General features: G+C 38.9%; 1 protein-coding gene across 1 annotated transcript in view; it reads right to left on the bottom strand.

Moving 5' to 3' along the window:
• Positions 1 to 19,909, bottom strand: part of TMEFF2 (transmembrane protein with EGF like and two follistatin like domains 2) — a 293,002-nt gene that overhangs the window by 123,939 nt on the left and 149,154 nt on the right. The window contains exon 5 of the mRNA XM_075528996.1: positions 10,640 to 10,736. Within this exon, the coding sequence (XP_075385111.1) occupies positions 10,640 to 10,736 (97 nt within the window). The remainder of the gene's footprint in view (positions 1 to 10,639; positions 10,737 to 19,909) is intronic.

The raw sequence follows: 19,909 nt of genomic DNA, 5'->3' as shown, positions 1-19,909 counted from the left end.
TTTATATGTTTTATAAAGCAACTAGCCGGAAGCTAGTTGAGGCCAAGGTTGACCAAAAATTTAAGATGATGGACCATATGGGATTCCAAATTCAATCTCTAACAGAACGATACACCTTTTATGGTCTTTCTTCCCTATTCCTGGAATTCAGTCACGGTTGTTTCATTTGTGGAGGTGGACCTTCTTCTCATTCTTGGCTTGTCTTTGAGGTCTCCTTGAGTTTCTTTAACATGCTTGATTCATTTTAAATGCTTGTTTGACGCGGGGCAGCAAGCTCATAAAATTATTGGAAAGCCTCAGTTATTTGGGGAGATGTCCATTTGCCTTTGTTAACCTTTTTCTATATTAGCCACAACCCGAAAAAATGTTTTGCTTCTTTGTTTTTTTTCCCCTCATGGAATAAAAATATATATTTTTTGAAAGCATACTGGAGGGACTTAAACAACTATCTTACTGAGAATGCGTCTGTAACCACACAGTGATCACAGAGACATGTTTAAATATATTTTATTTTAAATATGCTCATGCACGTATGAATCAGAGCACTATTAGTTATATATTTTGACATGTCTTTGTATAACTTATTGAAAGCAATTACAATAATTGGCTGTTTAACTGTGGTAGACAGGATTCTCTAGAGAAACAAAACCAGGACACATATATACGGATGTGTTTATAGAGCATGGAAGAATATAACACAGCAGTCCAGAGGACTCAGTTCAATTGACTTTTGTCCTTCAACTCAAGTGGGCTGACAGGTCTAAGGTCAAGGAATCAGACTGTGGAGTCCTCCCTGGGGCAATGAGCCAGCGTCTTCCCACAGGCAGTAAACACCGAGCGGGTCAGCCAAAGTCAGTCACTTGGGAGCTTAGTGAAACAGGCCTGATGGGTTATTGAACTCAAGCAATGCATGGTGAAAGGATCCACCAGCCTCAAGCTCAAGCAATGTATGTACCAGCAGTGTGGCGAAGCAGTTCTCAAAGGAACCTCAAGCTCCGGCTACAGGATCCAGAGGTTGGCTTAGCATACCGGTAGTGTAGCTCACAGGTTGAAGCCGAGAACTAGCTAAAGCAGCAGCATGCTGGTCTGATCACCGGTAAATAAGAGAGAGGGATCTCATTTATCTCTTCTCCCTCCAATCAAACTTTGACCTGATTAATCCCACATGTTCCTATTAGCCAGGTTTTCACCATAAACCTAACTATCACATTTACCATACTTTTATCCAATTCACTAGTTTTCTCATCAAGTTAACTTCCCTTTCTTCCTCTCTCCCACTTCTACTAACACTACTAAACTTTGGTCTCTATACATTTGCCCTTGCTTGTCTTTTTATTTTATTTTATTTTTGTGCTTGTCTTTTTATATAAGAGAAGTCAGACAATACTTACTTGTCTTCTTCCGATGGACTTACTTCACTTAACATGTCTTCATGTTGCATTTACACTGCAGTTTGTATCAAGACTATTTCCCTCCCACCTGCTGAGTGTTATTTTATTATATGCCTGTACCACCTTCTTGTTTATCCATTCATCTGTTGATGAGCATTTACGTTGTTTTCACCTTTGGCATATGATGTGAAATGCTGCAATGGCTACTGATATACAGGCTTGCTTGGGTCTTGGCTTTTAAGTCTTGGTTATATGCTTAGTAATGGTATTGCTGGGTCATGTCCTTGTATAAGGAGCCCTGGAGAGTTATGTAGTGGCCTGATAAACCCGTGAGGTGTTGAAATCCACCCCTGGGAGGAAAATGAGGCTTTCTGCTTTCCTGGAGACTTAGTCTCTGAAACATGAAGGAGCAGCGCCACTCTATCCTAGGGGACCCCACAGTGCTGGGCTCTCTTGGTGTCACATTCCCAAGAGAGATGTGGTTTCTGAAAGTGCTCTCCATGTGATGAGTTTGCCTCTTATTTATTTTTCTACAAAGTCTGATGATGAACAGAAGTTTTTAATTTTTATGAACTTTCATATATCTATTGTTTCTTGCTGTTTGTGGTTATATTTACCTCTGCATTTTCTTGTAAGGATTTCACAATTTCATTTGTAAATCCATTTCAATTTATATTTCTGTGTGTCATGAGGCTTGGATCTTGTTTCATATTTCTGCCTATGAAAATCCAATTATCTCAAAACTGTTTATTGAAGAGATGCTGATTTTTATAATTTTCTCAAAACTGTTTATTGAAGAGACTCTGATTTTTCTACCAACTGGACATTATAATAGTAACCTGGCAACAACAACAACAAAAAATCAGTTGACAAAAAAATAAACAAACAGTTGACAATAGATGTATGAGTTTGTTTCTGGACTCTCAATTTTATTGTATTGGTCTATACATTGCTTGTTTAATCAGTACCAGGCTGTTTTGATTCCCATAGCTATATAGTATGTTTTAAAATCAGGAGTTACTTTTAAACTAAGAAAAAAGACCAATAAACTATATTTTAATGAAAACATAATAAATATAAGTTATACTGGGAAGAAAGGAGCTCAGTATCATAGTATAAATATTAATGGAAATATCTACTCAGTATCATAGTATAAATATTAATGGAAATATCTAGCACAATACTGCCACCAGGATATGAATTAACACTCCCTAGACTATGAGCCATATTTACTTGACACAAAATGTACTTGTTCCTCTCTCTTTTTCTATTTCTCGTATCCAAGAATTTCTATTCTTTTAGTACAGGTAAACGTTTGCAAGGAACTGTTCTCTGTGCTTACATGAGAGTGTGGAGCACATGAACTACTGCCATGTGGCTAAGGGAAGATGCCACGTCTCACGTCGCTCAGCAAATGGCTTATCCTGCCAAGCTCTTGTACCCTGTCTGGGTCTATGCCCTACCTTTTGCCTGGTCCTTTGACAGGTACTGAACATGTCATCAGGAGGCACCAATCCCTGCAGATCGACAGGATGGTTAGTAATGTAAAAGGGCCGTGAGGAAGAGGCAGGTCCTTAGGGAGCTGGACTGACACCATGGCTGCAACACTGGGCTCCACTTTGGGAACAATTGGGAGGATGGTGCAGGACTGAGCAGCAGTTCTTTCCATTGTGCTTAAGGTCACTGTGGGTCCCATCTGACCCGCTGGCACCCAGCAACAATAACCAACAATAAAATGTATGCTATATTATGTGCCACTAAAATTGTTGACAAAATGAGCAAACAATAAAATGATAATTATGTCTCCCAAATCAAACAAGGGACTTATAGAATGAGCAGTTATAAGAAGGGATTTTGGACTACCACTTGCCTGTAGCCCCAGTATAAGAACAGATAGTTCTTACAACATAGCCTTGACTGAAGACATGAGTGCCATAGCAAAGTGTGGTGAAGAAACTAGATGATGCCCGGCTATCATGAATAATAGTGCCTGGGTCTTAAAGGCTTGTCTCTCAACAAGCAGTAAACTAAGCCAGGAGTCAGTTAAGTTTACATAGAAGAAGCACACTAACCTGTGTGACCCCAAGAAGGACTGGAAAAATGGAACGGTACCAGTGCCTGACATCTAAATACCCAGATTCCTGACAATTATAGATGATAATGGTAGATCAAAGTTAACTTAAAAGGTCACTACATGGGATGAGCCTCCATGAATGCCTAATACACATTGGCTGGAAAGGAGGCTTGCTCCTAAATCAGATGGTGGGCACTGAAAAGGGGGTGTTAGCAATTGTACTCAGGCTGGAAAGTCACATGCTTTGTAATTTGATCTCCCTTTGGACCCAAATGAATTTACTCTAAATTTTTATTATCTTTGGCTTCTATTAGGCTGAGGTCTCTATCAATTTCGAATGGCCATTTTCGACAGATCCTTGTTTGGTGTCTGTCCTGGTATTGTATCATTATCTGGGTAAGGAAACTGAGATTGAGTGAAATATGGAGATCATAACGGGATGGGTGGTTACCGAGGGACATGGAGGAGGAGGGAGAAATGAGGAATCATCGTCAATATATATAAGAAGAAAAGGAAAAAACGTGTAAAGTTCATTGTGACCATGCTTGCATGGCCCTTCTTTACATGACTGAACCGTTGAATTTTATTGTCTGTAAATCAAACTAAAAAAGTTAAATAAACATATGAAAACTAATAATAAAAGAGATGTCAAGGTTATTCATTTACCTTTTTGCATTTTAACACTTCAACGTCCAGCTTTGATTTGCTGGCAGTGACCGCACACATGCTAACAATAAAGAACTGTCCTGCTGAGTCTCTGAGACCGCAGCCCTTCCAGGAGTAGAACGCCTCCTCTTTCTATGACTGCAGGTTCTGCTATGAGCCAGAATTGATGCTACAACACTGAGGGTTTTCAACTGCACATTTTGCAATATGCAGATGATACAACCGTGCTTGCTGAAAGTGAGACCTTGAAGCGTTTCTGATGAAGATCAAAGCTGTCAGCCTTGAGTTTGGATTATAACTCGATGTACTGAAGATCTGAATCCTCCAAACAGGTGACAAGTGGAGAAGAGGTCAGCATCGTCAAGGATTGCTGTCTTGTTTGGATCCACAATCAATGTCCATGGAAGCATTAGTAAAGAGATCATGTGACACATTAGATAAATCTGGGGGCACAAGACCCCTTCAAAGTCTTGAAAAGCAAAGATGTTCCTTTGAAGACTAAGGTGTCCCTGACCCAAGCCATGCTATTTTCAATCTCCTCCTGTGCACATGAAAGAACAAGGAAGACTGAGGTATAATTGATTCATTTGAATCATAGTGTTGCAATACTGAAAAGGAACATGGATGGTCAAGAGAATGGATAAATCTGTCTTGGAAGGATAACCCGCAAGCTTCTTAGAGGCAAGGATGATGAGACTACGTCTCATACATTTTGGACATGTGATTGGGGGAGACCAGTCACTGGAGCAGGAAATCATACTTTGTAAAGTAGTTGGATGGCGAAAAAGAGGAAGACACTTGATGAGAAAGAATGACACAGTGGCTGCATTGATGGGTTCAAACATAAGCATTGTGAGGCTGGGGCAGGACTGGGATGGGTTCATTCTGTTGTACACAGGGTTGCTATGAGTTGGCACCAACTCAATGGCTCCACCACCACCACCGCCTCGGGAAATGTGGGTCAAGATACATAATGGGTATCATTCCAAGTCAATATTTAAGAAACTGTACTGGCCAGTGCACAGCCATGTTACAAACACTAGCCCTAAATAATTACAATTGCAATTTTAAATGTAAATTATTTCACGGTGAAAAATGTTTACATATGATTATTATATTTTCTATTATGAAGAGATATAGGGAAACAACTAAAAAATCAAATTCTATTCAAGAAGAAAGTGAAATTAAATGGAAACTTTTGTAGTTGGACAAAGATTTGTTAAGTGTATTTTCTTTTTGAAACGATGGCAGTAGGGAGTGGTGTCATGTTCCCCCTAGTTAGATCTATCCACCTTTGTCTATTTATAGAATAATTTTCTGGGAAAGTGAAGGATCAAAAAGAAGGGCAAATTTCTTCATTATCAGTCCCCATCCATTGACACCAATGAAGGTGCTATGCCAGCTTCAGAGATACCAGTCACTGTCTTCAGGGTGAAGGATAAGAGGCAATTTGAGGGAAGCAATCCACAGGAGCCTTCATGGTGTAGTGGGCTATGCGTTCAGCTGCTAACCACAAGGTCAGTGGGTTGAAGCCCCCAGTCTCTCTGTGGGAGCAAGATATGGCTAATCTGCAACAGCAACCATTTTAAGTCACAAAAACCCAAAGGGGCAGCCCTATTTTCTTCTATAGACTCACTGTGAGTCAGTGTCTTTTACTCAATGACAATGAGTTTGGACTTTTTGTTTAAGTACAGCCTCTTGCAGGAAACTTAGACTTTAGAAAAGTCTCCTCAGAAAGCCATTACTAAACTAAAAACAAAAAAACCTCCATCCTCAGACCAGACCTAAGTTCTTGTTTTTCCCAATTTATGTAAGAAGGCAGTTCTAATCTGGGTCATGGTTCTGAGGCCATAAACTAAAGGGAACCAAAAAGAAGGAGACACCCTGGAAATGACCAAATGAACGTTTAGCTCATGCACACTTGGATGAAGCAGCACCCTCTTCTACCAGTCTCCTGTCACTTAGTGGGAAACTTAGTAGGAAACCTTCTACTAGTGAGACAGTGTTTTTGTTCAATTGTTTACCACTAGTAGTTTTAAAAGAAATCACCTTCTGTATTTTCCTCAGAGGCGTCTTAATTTTCCCTATTAAATTCAAAGCCTAAACATACTAAAGTCAGCAGGATCTAATGTCTAATTTACTTATATGTATGGTGAAATCTAGCACCCTGGCCATTGCCCTGCTTCAAATATTCATGAGGCTCCACAGTCCAAAACGCATCAAAGATGGGAGTGAGGCCAGCCACACAGTCTTCCTAGTGACAAGACGCCTGCTCAGATCAAACGAACAAGCTGTGGAAGACTTCAAACTGAAGCGTCTTGTAAGAGACGCACAGAAGGAATGCCAGAGCCCACACCCTGTCTCAGTTTTGGAACATCAATGAAGGGAAGGAAAAAATAGATGCACATTCACTGCCTCTCCCAACCCGTTTTATTACAGCTACTTTGCCTTTTCTGCTTTCTTACCGCTGCAGACAAACACGAGGATGCAATACACTAAAACTGGAAGACATTATTAATGCCCTCGAAAACAAAATGAATGGCCATTAAGAAACTAGTAGCATTGAAATTAAGCCAATATGAACTTGCTAATGGAGTCTGAGTAGGGCATATAGAATACCACATAAAGATAATATGGGAACAGACGCTAGAAAGCATAAGCAGGAAGCACATAGGTGCACTAAGGTCAGCTGCCCCAGTGTGTCGTTTGTGCCCCCTTAGACATCTGCTCTTGCACCTGTGCTCCGTTGTTCTTTGATCCTCTCTGGCACCTTAGAAATGCTAGTCAGGCAGCCATTCATACACCAGCTATCTGCTAGCATCAAACTCAGCTATCAACTTGCTTTTTTCTTATATGAAATCAAGACTCAACCCCTGGGTTCTGAACTACTTCTGATTGACAGGATCAACAGAAAGTTCTAGGCTAATTATCCCCTAGGAATAGTTCCCAGTGCAAGGAGTTACTACTGACCTACTTTGGATTTACTGAGATAATTTATCAGGTAAGATAATTAAGGGAACATAGAGCTGGTTCTAAAAATCACCAAGTATTTGAGCCTTTTGTTCAAATTTTAAATTGGTGTTCCCAGTTTTACAGATCAGGCTTTATGACGTTATTATAAATTATATTTTCAAAGGTATTAGAGTGTCTTTGATAGATGAATGTATTAGTTTTGACTTTTTTACAGTCTAGAAATAAATAGAAACAATCTTTTGAGCTCGTTTCTCCTCCTTAAAGCCATCCCCCATAAATAGGCATGCACCTCCCGTCGCACAGGTGTTTCAATTAATTATGACGCACTCCCTCAATAGAAGGATGCCCTCAGTATGGGAGTGGATGTCCCTGTGATGTGGGCCACTGACCACGTTGACTTAGCTGTCTTTGTTGAATACTTCATCCTCACCTCAAACCAAACTCTGTGCCATCGAGTCAATTCTGACTCACAGTGACCCTATACGACAGCAAAGAACCGTTTCCGTGGGTTTCTGCGATTGTAACATTGTCCAGAAGGAGAAGACCTCATCTTGCCCCCATTGAGTGGCTGGTGGTTTTGAACTGATCACCTCAGGGCAAGCAGCTCAGTGAGTAACCACTATGCTACCAGGGCTCCTGAACCCTTTTCTACTTTAGGTAAATATCTATAACCAAAAAATATTTCATAGCAATGTTTTTTTAACTGAGAAAATTGAACCTTCTTTTGATTTTCACAATCTATATGTTCTCCCTGGGGAGGGAAAAACGAAGGAAAAAAACCTTGAAATGAAATCATAGAAAATAAGGGAGGGTGTTATATTAGCTTAGAAGCCATCTGTTTTCTTAAAATAAAAGCATTACACTGTAAGTGACGAGTATCATGATTTATTAATGCCATCCTGTAATGATTATTTTTTTCTCTATCTCACTTGCCTTCTCCCTCTCCTTTTTTATTTATTATTTCTTTTCCATGTGACTTGCTTCTTAACTTAAAACTCATCTAAGTCTGAACGCAGGATCAGTTGAACTGTGTACAGACTTTCACATTTTAACAGAGCTTTCTCTTCGTTTTAGAAAGATCTTAGCATCTTTGAGTTAGCTACACTGAGCCCTTGGGATAAAATGTAAAATAGTGGTTTCTTACATCAGGGAAAATCAGCAATTACATTTTAGCCTTCTTTTCACTATTGTGGCTACAGTAATGCCATTTTTGGTTGTGTTTATGCACATCTTATAATTATTTCATATTGCAGCACCGAGGACATTTTTTCCTGCATAAACTTGTGATTTCGTCAAAGGGGAAAACGTAAGGAAAACAAACAGAACACACAGTTATTCTCTTTGTATCTCACAGATTGTACGCTGATGCTTTATGCAGTATTTTATGCTTTTGAGAAGACCTGGCCAGAGTCCCATCCGCAATCCACAGTGCCTCAAAGCTGCCCTACTTCAGAGAAGGCTCTGCTGACCGAAGGCTAGATTCAGATCTCGCCCCTCTTGCTTCCCACCAGACTTTATGGCCTCCTTGATTCCACGCCTATTTAATTTCATTTAGTGTTTATTCTTGTGTCCTGCAGCTGTTTCCAGTCTGCCCTCCGTGGTCATAACTAACTCCAATACGTTAACAGACAAAGGTATTTATGTAAATAAAAATCAATACACTTACCATTCCAGCACCGTTCCTTGTTGCTTACATTGGACATTTTAAGTACATTTTATTTAATAGCTAACAACTTCTCATTCTTGCCTGGGCACCCTAATGATCTTCTTGGCTCCCTGCCCCTGCAGTCATCTCGCCTTCACAGCTATGGCCACTTAGCCCCCATCTGGAGGTTCAATCTTATTCCACAATTTGGAAATAATCTTGTCCCTGGGCTGGGTGTGTGTGTGTGCAAGACACCTTAGCCAAAAGGGAATGGTTCAGCCCCTGTCAGCCTTGTGGCTGGCTTCATTCTGGTCTTGTAATCTATTTCCATACCCAGCCCCCTGTCCCTGGGTTGCCTTTCGTGCACCAGTTTTGATAAGTGGTTTCCTTTGATTCTTTGTCTTTTCTGTCCCTAATTTGTTTGTCTAGTTGCTACCCAATCCAAGCGTGAGGGTTGGCTTGGTGTTATTCCTATGTCCTGTTCCCCTTTGGAAATGAACACCCTCTGAACCCCACTTTCCATGCCTGGCTGTAGAGCCGCCTGATGAGTCTATCGAAAGCTATCCACCGTGACCGTACCTCTTTGGACTTGTGCTATCTTCACATTTCAGACTCCCCGCCCCAGTCCCAGACTTCCAAGAGTGCTATTCATGAGGCCGGATAATTTCCCAGCGCCGCTGCAGGCATCTCCCCGGTCAGGAGCTCTGCCCTGCAGGTCTTGAGAGTCACTGGGTCTAAGCTGCCTGCAATCTGGCCATCTCATTCTTCCAAACAGGACAAGAAAGAAATTTTATTTTAATTGCAACTTAGTTAAATTGCTGTGCTAAAGCTCTCTTACTATTGTCACCTCATAGCTTCTTCTCTTCCCTGCTACATAAACACCCGAAACCTCAGTTTCCTCATTGCATACACCTCTTAATTTGAAGATGGCTGAGAAAAAAACAATGTATATAAAGGGTTAAGCCATATAGGATCTCATATTCCTCCTGCATTTATTCCTCTTGAGAAATGGATAAGGAAAAATAAAAACCAATATGTAATTGTAGAGAAGAAATGAATCGAAAAGAAAATAGTCATCCCCAGCAAGCTGTAATTGTTATCTCTCGTGTTTCTGCATGAGAGACACCCCAGAGTCTGCTTCTGTAAAGGAGGTGCAGTCTAGATGATTGCTAGTAAGAAGAGAACCCACAGGGATACAAATTCTTGAAAAAAATGAAAGAAAAGAAATTGAGGGGTCGAGGAAAATATTTTCTTTTAAGTTCAATAATTACACACAAGGTAATTGGCATGGTTGAAAAAATGAAGTTGAACTGTGGGCAAAATCACCAGCAATCATTACAAACAAGAGTCCTAAGGTTTAATTTGCTTGCAGTGGGCCTTCCTATGATATGTTTAGGATCACTCAGTTTTCACAGGCGATACAAATGGTTAACATGTCTGTCTGTCACCTTAAAAGTGGGAGATTCAAGTTCACCAAAGAGGCCTCACTTGATAGACCCGTTGATCTACTTCTCAGCAATTAGCCAGCAAAGACCCTGCGGCGCACAATTCTTTGACGCATACGGGGTTGCCTGAAAACTTTCCGGCATTGCAGTTGCTCTTCATGGTTCTTAACATTTACATATTTACATATTGGGGAGTCTTGTTAATATCCTAATATACCTTTATCAAATGATACCCGAGGAGGTTCCTGGCTGACCTGCATGATCTGTGGCTCTACAAATTCCCATTTGACCTTATATGCCAGTATATATATATATATATATTTTCCTTTTGCAATAAGGGAAAGGAAAAAAGTGATAACAATGTCTTTCTGTAGTGAACAATTGATGAAGTAAAAAGAAGTCATGATCATTAATGTGTTTAAAATAATGAAAATAGCATTATTACCAGACATCTTCGGCATCTTCATCACATTCTGCACCAAATTGGCAGATATCACAAGTGGATGTCTCCTTTTGACTGGTTTCTCCTGAGCCTTCATGGACTGTGGGACAGGCGAGAAGCAAACACAAGGATTCGGGTCAGTCTGCGTAATACCAACAACACTGACACTGCACTAACACTGCCATTTCTAATGGACTTGATAGCTATTAGGTCTTCATAGGCATTTATACTCAATTATTTTCTCCTTTAAATTGAGGAGTGACTAACAGTGTTAGGCAATGCATTTGGTAGTGATATAAAGAAAGTTATTAGAGACGATTGATTTTGTTGAACTGACTAGCTTAAGAAATAGATCATATGGAAGTTAGTTAATTACATGTCTTCAGCAGAATATAACACACTTTATAAGTATTACTTAAAATGTTCTTACTCCTAGATTACAGATAATTCTTATTCAAGGAAGCCTTTCACATATCATGTGTACATTAAGATGCAAAAACAGAAAAAAAAAAGATGTGCAGCATGGAAAGATTAGACATGTCATCTTCTAGTTTCCTGAAAATGTTCATTAGCTATCAGAAAAATACTTATTAGTCTTTGGAAAACCATTTTTATTTGCTTTGCATTGATTTCGTGAATTTTACAGACAATTATAGTAGACTGCATGCAAATATTTTATGGAAGCATCATAGAGGTCTCTGATGAGAAGGTTGTGATGATATATTTTATTATAAAATGTATCCAGTCCTTGGCAATGGTTATTGATATTAATATCTCTTTTATATAAGCTACAGGTACAAAAATAGGTACTGAATAACCTAATGATGGAACTAAATTCTCAAAATCAGAATTTAGTTTTATAAATCCAGGAAAAAGTCCAATACTTTGAGTACCAGCAATGAAAATCCAAGCAACACTTTGGAGGTGATGGACCACCATTCTAAAATATGCTAATTAAAATATGCAGTTGAAGGAAAAATTATTTTACTTAAAAATGAAAAATTGCAATATCCTATCAATTGCATAGATAACCTTGTGTCGTGTGTCAACTGTACACTTAGAAGCAGATAAAGAGGATGCTTGAAAAGTCTACTCTTGCAAAAGGTTAAATATTTCAAGTGGGAAAGGGCATAAGTAATTAAGCTCAACATAGACTCCATTTTTATGCACCCTATTAAGACAACAATTTTTAAAAGATACAATTTATTGATATACATCCTGAACTGATCAAGTACAACTCAATTATGTTGTTTCTATATGATATATTCTTCTCATTGATTAATCTATTAACAGAAGATTTCTATGTTTATAAGAGCAAAGATATGTATTCCTGGAATTTATTGCTGAGTCGATAAGTGTTTAATTTTTTGAAAAAGATATCTTGTCCACAGTGTCCTGCTTTATGGTTCTTCCAGGAGGGGAACATAGTTTTGTTGTTGTTGTTGTTTTAAATCCTGTTTTCCAGCACTTATAATCCACACTTCCATAAAACAACACTTCATGATTTATATATATATACACCTCAATACCATCATATTGAGGCTATAGCCTTAAACTATGAAGCCCAAGGAAAAAAGGTACTACTCTCCAGAAAGAAAGAATTTTAGACTCTGATGAAATAGAGCACATCTGTTTTGTAATCCACTCTGTTTAATGCAAGCAAAGCTATTACAGGGGCCAAGGGGCTAAGAGGGAAACTGGGCCTTCACCTCAGGGGAGCGTGAACAGCCGAGGTCGGTGTCGTTATGACTTTCTTATTATTAATGCAACACAGAAGCTGCTAATGGGAGAGAGCCTTTTAGTGTCAGCAAGATGAGCAGCTTCCAGAAGCCTTCCCGTCACTCGGGAAACACACGAATGCAGTGGGCAGGTCCTTAAAGAACAGCGATAGCCACTTATGGGTAGCTCCATTGTCTTCTGCAGTAGAGATCCTGGTTAGGAATCTACTGGAAGTCGTAGAAGGGATGACTTGTGCTAACTCCGCAGAACTGATCATAAGATTCCTACCAGAAGTCATATTACTTTTCTTTAAAAGGAGAGCTATTGGTAGAAATCTAGTTGTTTGGAAATTCTCCTATCAGGAGAAATGAATTCAGAAGCAGCAGCAGCAGCAGAAATATTCCCATCACTAAAGAGCCTGGGACTAAAGTGCCTTTACAGGAATCCATGTACAATGAAAAACAGTGCTGTGTCTTTGTAAAATCATTAACAAAATTAATTAACTAATAGTCAGGGCACAGTGCTTATTTCACTCTTTAAACCAAATGATGAGAACACACACACACACACACACACACACACATACATACACACACACACACACCCATCGCCATCAAGTTGATTCTGACTCACAGAGTTTCCACATGCTGCAAAGTACACCTGCGATCAGGAGGTTCAGATGACTGTGCTCTTCTAGAGCATAAGCAGACGTGTGCTAGGCACCTCTGGCCCGTAGCCTCGTGCTTACCCATTTGCCAAATGCAGTTTGGGCTTTAAAGTGTAGAAGCACTGCTCAGTTTTTTTGTTTATTTGTTTAATATAAGTGCTCTGGGGTAGCCTTGGCCAAACCAAATTACTAAGTTTAATTTAGGGCTAAGATGATGCTTACTCTAAAAATAAACACATAAACAGAATGCAATAAAAGACAAGCTCTAGATAAGAACATCTCTTCCTCTCTCTCGGGCACTCCTGCGTTTCCTAGCTCTTCTCCCCTGGAGAGTCCAGAGATAGCATCTGGAATTTCGCTAAAATTGGATTCTGATTTCATAGGTGGGCCATGTGGCCTGAGGTCCTGCAATCTTACGAGCCCCCAAATGCTGCTGCTGCTGCTGTTTCTGCTGGTTCAGAGACCGCGATTTGACGGGCACGGCTAGCCCCGTTTTCCAACCATAATTGACAACTCATGGATGAGCAATGGAATCTAGTCACAGCCAGAGTTTTCCTATGCACAAAGCAGAAGATATTGCAATAGTATATGAGGGAATGTCTTATTTAGCAATTGTAGGCTTTATAGAACGACTGTCTAGCACTGCTTTAAGGAGGCTTAGCAGCACAGTGGTAAGAGTTTGATTGGCAAACGAAAGGGGAGTGTTTCAACCCTCCTGGCCCACCACCTAAGAGATCGGCGGTCTGCTTCCTACTCTGTGGGACAAAGTTCTCCGCTGTCCCTGAGTCCCTGAGTCTCACCACTCAGGATGGACGGAGAGCAGCTGGTTTGATGGTGATGGCTGAGTGCCCCTCTACTGTGGTTTTCACTCTCTCGCTGTCTGTCTCTCCAGACTGGCTTATAATAAACATAGAGTGTATGTCTTACGAAGGTCACAACCAGAGAGACAGAAACACTTGTTAGATAATAAATCTATATTGGACTGATTCTTTTCTTTTTTTTAAAAAGAGGAATGCTTAATATTTAATTATTTCTACAAATATACTGATTTTACAAGGATCATACAGAAATGGTTTCCTTGATCCTAAAGTATCAATATTAATGTTATGTTTTCACTTTAAGTCATATATATTGGAAATAAAAGAGTTTTACTTCTTTTTATTCGAAATAACTGTAGGTTTCAGCATATGAATGAAAAAAATTGATGGCAGAAGGAACTGGAGTTATTGAACATTGTATCCCACTGTGAAATGGTTTAAAACTTCTTGGGAAATTTTGATTATATGAAAGGTAATTAAATTATCTCTCTCTTAAATCTCCATGCCCTGGTGGTTCCTTCTGGTACCTTCATCACTGTCTTCTCCACTTAGTAGGTCTTCGCATTGACTCCTCAACACTGCCGGGCTTTCTGGGCCCTGTTCCCTTCCTAATTCACTATAATGCACATCTGTATCCCCTAAGATATTCCTAACCTATATTATACTATCTCTGAAAACATGGGAGAATATTACATTCAAACATAGTGCTTCTCAGTGCCATTCTTTTGCTAAATATTGAATCATAAAGTACATTACAAGGAACACTGAGGTTTTAAGTGTGCCTTTCTTTCCATTTTGAGAGAGGCACATGAAGACAGGAAACAGCTACATCGTTCCAGAAAGTTCCTGGTGCCTTTTCCCAGTCACTTTCCCTTACTCCCCTGCCTACATAGAGACAGCCTGCTGATCTGACCTCTGCAATCACAGGTTAGTTCTACCAGTTTTACAATAATATGTAAGTGGAAAAGTGGAATTATCTGGTTCTAGAGAGCTTTGCTTATATATTAATTTTATACTAGATTTTTAATGTGAAAATCAATTTACACACATAAAAGGGGGATTGAAATTTCAGTTTTATTCATTTCTGTTCTTAATTTTTTTTCAGGGTTTTAGTGTTCTTTTCCTAGCAGAAATATTTGAACAAGGAAGGGAAAAGACTGTGCAGATGTAGATCATTTAATGAACACTAGTCCAGACGGACCAGTCCCTGGAGAGGGAAATGCAGTGTCACCTACATTTGTACGGGCATTTTCTTTGCTTGTTCAATCGATTTCTGAAGCCTTTTTTCTGATATTCACATAGAAAGCAGTATTCTTTTGATATGGTTTCCATTCTTTTCTTTCAATTTGTTAATTTCTATATATTTAAAGTTTGTTTCTTTTAAATAACATGAAGTTGGGCCTTTTTAAGTCATCTGCATTCAATTAGGACATTTGGTCCATATATTTATAATGACATTATTGATATATAGGTGTGTATACATATACACACATATCTATTTATGTGTAAGAGAGAGCTTTATGTCAAGAAATAATTGTGCTACCGTAGTTCCTCTCAGTTACATTACCCTTGATCACATCCTACCAGGCCTCCTACACCCTCCTCACCACTAATTTGGATCACTTGTGGGACAAGGGAAAGTAAAAGGAAATAGAGGAAAGAGTTAGGAGGCAAAGGGCATTTATAGAGGTCTAAATAAAGGCATGCACATATGCAAATATATTGATATACGAGGATGGTGAAATAGCTCTATGTGCATAGATTTATAGGGTTAGTATTAAGGTAGCAAATGGACATTGGGCCTCCACTCAATTACTCCCTCAATGTGAGAATACTTTCTTCTATTAAACTGGCATTCTATGATGCTCACCTTCCTGACATAATCGCTGAAGACAAAGTGGGTGCATAAGTTAATGTGGTGAAGAAAGCTGATGGAGCCTGGCTATCAAAATATATAGCATCTGTGGTCTTAAGGACTTGAAGGTAAACAAGCAACCATCTAGCTCAGAAGCAACAAAACCCACATGGAAGAAGCACACCAGCCTGTGTGATCATGAGGTGCTTAAGGGATCAGTTATCAGGCATCAAAGAACAAAAAAATCATATCTTTGTGTGCTCACCTCCCAGATATGATCGCTGAAGACAAATGGGTGCATAAGTAAATGTGGTGAAGAAATTTGATGGTGCCTGGCTATCAAAAGATATAGCATCCGGGATCTTAAAGGCTTGAAGATAAACAAGCAGCCATCTAGCTCAGAAGCAACAAAACCCATATGGAAGAAGCACACCAGCCTGGGTGATCAGGAGGCATCGAAGGGATGAGGTATCAGGCATCAAAGAACAAAAATCATATCATTGTGATTGAGGGGGAGTGCGGAGTGGGGACCCAAAGTCCATCTATAGGCAACTGGACATCCCTTACAGAAGGGTCTCAGGGAGAAGATGAGCCAGTCAGGGTGCAGTGTAGCAATGATGAAACATACAATTTTCCTCTAGTTCTTAAATACTTGCTCCTCACCCACTCTCATAATCCCAATTCTACCTTACAAATCTAACACCAGAGGATGTACACTGGTACTAATAGGAAACTGGAAATACAAGGAATCCAGGATGATGATCCCTTCAGGACCAGTGGTGAGAGTAGCAATACTGGAAGGGTGGAAGGAGGGTGCAGTAGAGAGGGGCATCCGATTACAAGGATCTGCATATAACTTTCCCCCCTTGGAGAGGGAGATGGACAACAGAAAAGTGGGTAAAGGGAGATGTCGGACAGTGTAAGATATGAGAAAATAATAATTTATAAATTATCAAGGGTCCATGAGGGAGGGGGCAGTGGGGAGGGAGGGGAAAAATGAGGAGCCGATACCAGGGGCTTAAGTGGAGAGCAAATGTTTTGAGAATGATGAGGACAATGAATGTACAAATGTGCTTTATACAATTGATATATTTATGGATTGTGATAAAATTTGTATGAGTCCCCAATAAAATCATTAAACAAAGAAGTAATTTTGTTTCAATAAAACATCCCACAACAGTCCAACTCATGTCTGTAAGTCTGATACCAGTCCCTCCGTCTAATCCTTGTCTAGAAGGCCCTCTTTAGGTTCATTCCTCCTAGTCTCAGATTCGCTCCTAAAAATTACCTGGATTCTTATTGATGCTTGTATTTTCCTGGGCATGCATGATCCTTCCTTCCTTTAAAAAACATCAGTACTTTTTTTTCCAATCAATGTATTGACAAATCCAGGCATCATAAGCTGCCCCTACATTGTGACACTGATTTTTTAATAAATATAAGTTTTATTAGCTTACAATTAACTTATCATACAATTTAATTATTCAATTATATTGCTTTTTTTAATAAAACCTCAAACTATTTATTTATAGTGCCAGTCTAAACATGATTGGAGCTGGGCAATACTTGGATTCTGGTTAAAAATAAGTCAAGATAATAAATTCCACAAACTGCACTATATAACAATTTAAAAATATTAAGTACATGTGCTATACATATTTCAGAAAATTTGTTAAAGTTATGTTATTGATGAACAGAAATTAAGTAAGAGAAGCCAGATTAATTTTGCTTGCTTACTTGTAAGGTAAAATACGTATTTCAATGCAAAGAAACGGAAAAAAAAAAACCAATATGCTAAGTCTCAAAGCTTTGTGTTTGATTATATTTGGTAACTAATTTTATACTACTGTTTTTCTTCTGTAATTTTATTTATTAGGTGAATCTAATATTACATGATGTAATTTTATCTTATCTCTTCTGAAGATTTTAAAATTTTTTCCTCTTTGTGTTATTACTATGATATTTATTTTAATTTTATTAAAAATCATTTTATTGGGGGCTCTTACAGCTCTTATAGCCATACATCAATTGTATCAAGAATATTTGCACACATGTTGCCATCATTATTTTCTAAACATTTACTTTCTATTTGAGCCCTTGTTATCAGCTCCTCCTTTTTGCCTCTTCCCCTGCCCCTCGCACTCTCATGACCCCTTGATAAATGATAAATTATTGGTCTCAGAGCTTACACAGAATGCCGTCTCCCTTGCCCCCTGGTTCTGTTGTTCATCTCCCTGGACGGGCATGTGCCCTTCATTGTGATCAGTTCTCCTCACCTTCCTCCTATCCTGATGGTATCCCCATTCCCATCCCTGTTCCTGGATTCCATGTACATGCTCTGATCTAGCCTGAAGTGAAAGACAAGACTGGGTCATAATAGTGGTGATTGAGGAAGTCTCAATGAACCAGAGGAATATTGTGTTTCATTGGTGCTTTGCTGGTTGACCCATGCCTTCCTGGTGACACTCCTGTGAGAGGATGTCCCATTGTCTACAGTTGGGTTTTAGGTCTCTGTTCTGACACCCCGCCCCCTTTGTTCTCAACAATTTGTTATTTTTCTTTGTTTGTTTGGGGTCTTCTGATGCCTTTATCTGATCCCGTCCACACCTCATGACCACACAGGCTTCTGTGTTTCTTCCACGTGGTCTTGTTGCTTCTCTGCTAGATGGCTGCTTCTATATATCTTAAAATTATTCTCATCTGTTGCCTAATGAGCAGTTTAGGAACTTTATAAAAAAACATCAAATTACTACATTCTACTCATTGTATTCTTCTTGTCATGTATTTCTACCCATGCTTTAAAATTTCATAGATATTTTGACTATAAACAGCCATCCCATTCTGTGTTGACTTCAAAGGCGAAAGCACCATACATTTTAGGCCTGTTGGGAACTTCTGCCAGCCGTGGTTTAATTCTTATATGATTTCTAATTTCAATGTTCCCTAACTCCTCACGATTTACACAAAGTTCCACATTCCCCATGGAAAGGACTGTTGGCATGTGACGCAGTTGGCCCTGTTCTTTCACTTTTCTCTTCCTGTCAAGGAATCATATCTTCTTCTCTACAGTCATGTGGTTTGCAGTCCAATGAGAACACGTTTGACCCGTGACTTGCTCTTGCCCTTGAAATATGAGCAGAAGTGAGAGTCCTCAGGAGAAGGTAAGTGCATGTCACCGTTTCTGTTTCCATTTGCATAGAAAAGTCACGTTCCAGAAGGAGAGCTGCTCCTAAACTAGTCCCACGAAGAGAACATATACAGCTAGAGCCACAGTTGACGGACGACATTGGAGCAAGAAATATGCCATTGATGCTTAAGACTCTGAGATGCTGAGGTCATTTGTTACCCTAGTTTTACCTAGTGAAAGCTGACTGATAAAACATGGAATAATGTTATTTATAAATTCTGAAAAAGCATCGATTTTCAACACTTTAGCTATTGGTACATTTTTATTTATGAAACCACAGACCTGCTTTAATTGTATCCAATTCTGCCTTCAAACCTCTAATTTTTGTTTTACAGTAGATTGTACCAACAAAAAGAATAAGATTTGGAAACTTAAAAAGTATGATTCATGGATAATGGTTGTCCATTTAGTTCAATTATTATGAAGGAGCAAAATAAAATAAAATAAAATGTTGCTATAAATTTCATGCAGACTCTAACCTGAATTGTCCCCAGATTTAGAAAGCATTTTCTCTTTTCACATTAGTCAAAATCAGTTGATTAATAGCTGTTTTTGTTTTAAATATATATAACGAGAAACTAATTTTTTGCAACTTTTAGTTTATTTTTAAAAAATTGTTACTATAAAGGATTAGTCAAAGATTACAGTTACTTTTTTATGTAACTAAGCTCGCTTTATCAAATTATAAACAGCCTTTTATAAACAGCGGAATTTATCTCCTAATGACGGGCACACTTCACATTAAAAATGGAAAAATATATTAGATCAAAACACCATTCATTTCTTTAACTTGAACATCTATTCTCTTCATATATGCTAATCATACCTCATTAATGCTATTTCATATGCAAGTTAGATTTAAGTGATGGCATCTGTTGACAGTTCTTAGATAGTTTTAAGGTCTGGATAGTTTTAAGCTATTGGTTTTGAGCTGTATTCAAGTTCTCTTTTTCTCCTACAAATGTCACTATGAATTTAAAGAAAAATAAAAAGAAGAAGTTACATCCCTCTTTGTCTAGCATAACAT

Source organism: Tenrec ecaudatus, chromosome 13, assembly GCF_050624435.1.
Source record: "Tenrec ecaudatus isolate mTenEca1 chromosome 13, mTenEca1.hap1, whole genome shotgun sequence".
NCBI lineage: Eukaryota > Metazoa > Chordata > Mammalia > Afrosoricida > Tenrecidae > Tenrec > Tenrec ecaudatus.
Note: the sequence above shows the minus strand (reverse complement) of the source record. Positions and strands in the feature narration are given on the sequence as shown.